This window comes from Propithecus coquereli, unplaced genomic scaffold (assembly GCF_000956105.1).
Source record: "Propithecus coquereli isolate 6110/MARCELLA unplaced genomic scaffold, Pcoq_1.0 Scaffold27, whole genome shotgun sequence".
Classification (NCBI taxonomy): domain Eukaryota; kingdom Metazoa; phylum Chordata; class Mammalia; order Primates; family Indriidae; genus Propithecus; species Propithecus coquereli.
Window position 1 is genome coordinate 2894476 of NW_012148285.1, and position 4648 is coordinate 2899123.

A 4648-nucleotide genomic window follows, 5' to 3' on the forward strand; every position below is an offset into this window, starting at 1 on the left:
CACTGCACTCTAGCCTGGGCGACAGAGCGAAACTCAGTCTCAAAACCAAAAAACTCCTTCAAAATTGACCAGCGCCCCATTCCTGCGGCCAGCCCCCGCCCGGTGGGGGTCCGAGCGCCCGCAGCCCGCCCTCCGGACCCCGCGTACCTGTGGCTCCGAACACCACCACCAGCTTCCTGTCCGCCATGGGCGGGGCGGCCGTCCGCGACCTCGGAGTCCCGCGGCCCCCGAGTTCCCTGGTGCGAAGCTCTCCCCTCCGCAGCTCGACGAGACCACCTGGCGCGGGCCTTGCGGGGGCCGGGCGATCTGCGGCCGAGCCCACCGCGCAGGGAGCCTGCGCCGCCTTTGCCGGACTCGCTCCTCCCCCTCCCCGCGTGGCCGATGGTTCGTCCCGCCCCGCCTCGCCCCGGACCCGCTTCCGGCGCAGAGGTCGCTGCGGGTGCCCGCGGAGCGAACCGGCGCGGAGCGGTCCTGAGCCGGGTGTGCGGGATGGGGACGCTCTGGGCCGCCTGCCGCGGGCGACGACGGGGAGAAGGGGAAAAGGGACCTCTTTAGCTTGCACGAACATCTGAATCGGGTGTCACCTACAGATGGTTAAATTTAGGCGCCTGAGTCTTCCCCTCTGAGCCCGTGTCTGTTGCAGTTCTATGCCTCACTCACTTCTGAAGGTGCTGCAATGCGTTTCAATTGTTTTTAACAGAAATGTGAGATTTCTTTGTGTTCAACCTAAACTCAAATATGCCCTTGTCAGCCCTCTCCTGGAAACTTACTGCTGGCAGGATGGGAGCGTTCAGTTTCTCATTTGACCCCCACCCCACCCCCAGGAACGTCAGCTTCTCCGGAGTAGGTGCTTCGTGCTCACTGCTGATTCCTAGCGCCCAAAATAGTACCTGGAGCAAAGTAAACACTCAAAAATTTGCTGATTGACTGTCTAAATGACGAGGAGGCACTGCTGTTACAGCGGAAATCAAACCAAAACCGTCGCTTTTTTCCTGACCTTATAATCTAGTGGTCGGGATAACCCACAACGTTATGTGTTTCTTATTTATGTAAAATATTGATCTCTATTTATTATAAAATGTATGTTTATTATTTTAATAAATATACATTAGTGTTTACTTGTGTTTATATTTACAAGTGAAAATATTGTTTGTGTATTTATTCTGCATACATCTCTTGTAGTCTCCTGCATAACGTACTGTTAGTTACGCCTCTGCTGGGACTGCTGCAGTTTGCCTGGAATATCCTCACAACATCTTTAATAGGACTAATTCCTGCTCATTCCTTAACCATCACCTGCTCCAGGAAGCCCTCCTGGCCCCCTAGGCTGGGCTAACTATTCCCATTTCACTCCCACCTGTCTACATCACTGGCAGAATTGTCTGTCTACCATATTAGACCAAGGGCTTCCTTAGAGCTGGCCTTCTCTGTCTCCTTCCTAGCACAATGTTCAGCACATAGTAGGAACTCAATAAATGCCTACCATATGGAACCCAAGCACATATTACTCTGATAAAAATGAAGTTTTTCTTCAGTTGCATAGAGTTAAACCACAAAATCAAATGTTTGGAGATCTCTGTTTTAATGAAATAGAGCCAAACAGGAAGGTACCCAGCAGGACCAGTGCAAAATGAAAACTTGAGGCCCCTTGTTCAAAAATTATTAAGAATTTGGCCGGGAGCAGTGGCTCAAGCCTGTAATCCTAGCACTCTGGGAGGCCGAGGTGGGAGGATTGATTGAGGTCAGGAGCTCAAGACCAGCCTGACCAAGAGCAGCAGCAGCGAGAGCCTATCTCTACTTAAAAAAGAAAAAGAGAAAGAAAAAAATCATTAAGAATCTCAAGAAAGTGACAGCAGAGCATTAACCAAGCATGGTCCCTTCTGAGCATGGGACCTTTCTGAACATGGGACCCTGCGCAACTGCATGGGGTCTCACGCCCCTGGAGCCGGCCCTGGTGCCCAGGTTCAATTGAGTGTAGCCTCCCAGGGTCAGGGTAACCAGAATCCCTTATACCTACCTATGACTTGTAAGCCCCCACTTTGAGATGTCCCGCCTTTTGGGGCTGAACTTTGATGTGTACCATCCATTCATTGATTTATGATTTTACCTGTAATTCCTGTCTCAGTGAATGTATAAAACCAAAAGCTAACCTAGCTGGCTCGGGCACACTTTCTCCCTAACTCTTGGGATTGCGAAGCTCCAGGTCACAGTCAGTCATATTGGCTCAGAATAAACCTCTTTAAATATTTTGGCGGAACTTGTTTTTTCCATGGACACCTCTTTCCCAATAACTGTCACCAACACTGCCAACACACCTTTGCCATCACTGGCTATTACCAATTGTGTAATCTGTAGTCAGTCAGATGGTTAAGGAAACAATCGGAAGCCAGTGTGTCTGGAACAGAAAGGGCAGGTGGAGCCCAGCAGGAGATGAGCCTGAAGAGGTGGTGGCATAGTCCAGCCTGGTGGGTTGGGGGGCGGGGAGGACTAGCAGAGTAAGCCAAGGATGAATGCGGAGCAACAAGGTGCTGTGTGACGGTTTTTTTTTTTTGAGACAGAGTCTGGCTCTGTTGCCCTGGCTAGAGTGCCGTGGCGTCAGCCTAGCTCACAACAACCTCAAACTCCTGGGCTCAAGCGATCCTCCTGCCTCAGCCTCCCCAGTAGCTGGGACTACAGGCATGCGCCACCATGCCCGGCTAATTTTTTCTATATATGTATTTTTAGTTGTCCAGATAATTTCTTTCTATTTTTAGTAGAGACGGGGTCTCGCTCTTGCTCAGAGCTGGTCTTGAACTCCTGACCTTGAGCGATCCACCCGCCTCGGCCTCCCCGAGTGCTAGGATTACAGGCGTGAGCCACCGCGCCCGGCCTGTGTGACGGTTTTAAGCAAAGAGAAGGTAACTATCTGATAAGGGCTTTTAAAAGATCCTGTGGCTGCTGTTCGAAGAATAGGGCAAGGGAAGTGCAGGGAGACCAGATAAAAGGCTGGAAGCAGTGGGGGACTTAGCAGAAAGAGAGGTTTTGCTGTGGCCCCCCTGCCCCCTGCACAGGATTGGTCAATGGCTGGAACTGGCAAGTGACCCAGAGGGAGGTGTCAAGGTTGACAACCCGATTTCTTCCATCACTGAGCGGATGTAAGAGAATGAAAGGACTTTGGGCAAGAAAAGTGCGTAGCTCTTGCTAATTACCAGCATTCATTCTGAAGCTTCCCAAGTCCCCCCAGATGAGCCCAGGTTGGTCTCCAACGCCGCGGAAGGAGCCACGTGTCTCTAAGGGGCGTGGCCTCCTCAGGCCCCGCCCCGCGTTGCGTGCCCACGTCGCCCCGCCCTCGCGCCCGCCTACTCGGCTGCGGCGGCAGCGCCTGAGGGAGTCGCTGACCGGCACGCTGACACGGGCCCGGCGGACGCGCGGAGCCGACCTGCGGCAGGTGAGCGGGCGGCGCCCTCCTGGGCCTGCTTTCCTCCCGGCCTCTCGGGCCGCGTCCTCGGCGGGTTCTGACCTGGTCCAGGCCCTCGCGAACTGGGCTCGGCCGGGCCGCAGCCCGCTGCGCCCTCGGCGCCTGCCTGAGGGGAGACCGGGGCGGGGGGCGGCGGGAGACCGGTGAGGTGTGGAAGGAGGCGACGGAAGGGACCCAGCGGGGAGGATGAGGACTGGCCTGGAGGGGGCTGTCAGGTGAGGGCGGAACTCCAGGCGCCGCTCTCTCGAAGACGTTTCCTCGGGGTCTCGGGGAGGCCTGAGCGGTTCCTTGGGTGTCCCCGTTGGGCCCATCCTTCCCAGCGACACGAGTGTGCTTGGCGAGGTGACCCCTGGGGTCGCAGCCGGTGGAATTGGCGTTGCCAGCAGGGGTTGTAGCCTCTGCCGCGGGGCCCGGGAGGACCGGATCTGCCCCGAGCGTCCGAGATTGGAGCCCGGAGTGGCGGCTTCGCGGGGCTGTTGGCATTGACTGGGGCTCTGCCCTTCCTTCTAGTGTCTCACCTTTTTCGGAAGTGTCCCTTGAATCACTGCCGTGACTTCGTGAGTGACCCCTGGTGCGCCTTGGAGCAGAGTGCCAGATTGGGAGGGATCAATTGTAGGAGCAGCCGGTTAGCCTGGACAAGGAATTGACCTTTCACCTACGCACAGTCCCCTAGGTGTGCCCCGTAAAAGCTGCCAGGACTGCCTTGTACAGTCTTTGCACAAGGCCCCGTCTGTGTCATTGGTTCTGATGAACCCGTTGTTGTGGGCTGTGGCTGTTCATCCTTACTGTGTTACGTTGGTGGCTATAAACCAGACAAGGTTGAAAACACTGTATAACGCTCTCCACTTGAGGAAGCCCTCTCCCTCCTCGCCCATTCCAAAACCTTGTGAACCGATCGTTTTCCCACTGGTAAAATGCGGCCAATGATGAGACTGGCTTAAATGACTTGACCTACATCCCACAGCCAAGAAGATGGCACAGATGATTATGAACTGGTGGTCTGCTTCCAGATCCGGTGCTGTTTCCTAGATGGAATGGCCCAGATTGGAAATGGATTATGTTAAGATGTCTTCCTACCCTCCCATCCCCCCCTTAAACTGTCCTCTCAAGTAGAAGGAAATGAGCTCACTGGTTTTATGCTTTTGAATTTTTGGTATGGTGTTAACTAGTGTGTTTTTTTTTTTTTTTTTT

The 4648-nt window shown here is 54.3% G+C and overlaps 2 protein-coding genes across 3 annotated transcripts in view; one reads left to right on the top strand and one right to left on the bottom strand.

Annotated features, from left to right (window-relative positions):
• The window catches only part of NMRAL1 (NmrA-like family domain containing 1), a 5702-nt gene extending 5361 nt beyond the window's left edge, over positions 1–341 (bottom strand). Inside the window, exon 1 of the mRNA XM_012647734.1 lies at positions 148–341. Within this exon, the coding sequence (XP_012503188.1) occupies positions 148–187 (40 nt within the window). The 5' untranslated portion in view covers positions 188–341. The remainder of the gene's footprint in view (positions 1–147) is intronic.
• Positions 342–3295: 2954 nt separating this feature from the next.
• Positions 3296–4648, top strand: part of HMOX2 (heme oxygenase 2) — a 26145-nt gene continuing 24792 nt past the window's right edge. The window contains exon 1 of one of the 2 annotated variants that reach the window (XM_012647731.1): positions 3296–3427. The gene's annotated coding sequence lies outside the window, so the exon portion shown is untranslated. Of the gene's footprint in view, positions 3428–3992; positions 4015–4648 lie in introns of those variants that run through there. The other variant, XM_012647733.1, reaches the window with a different exon arrangement.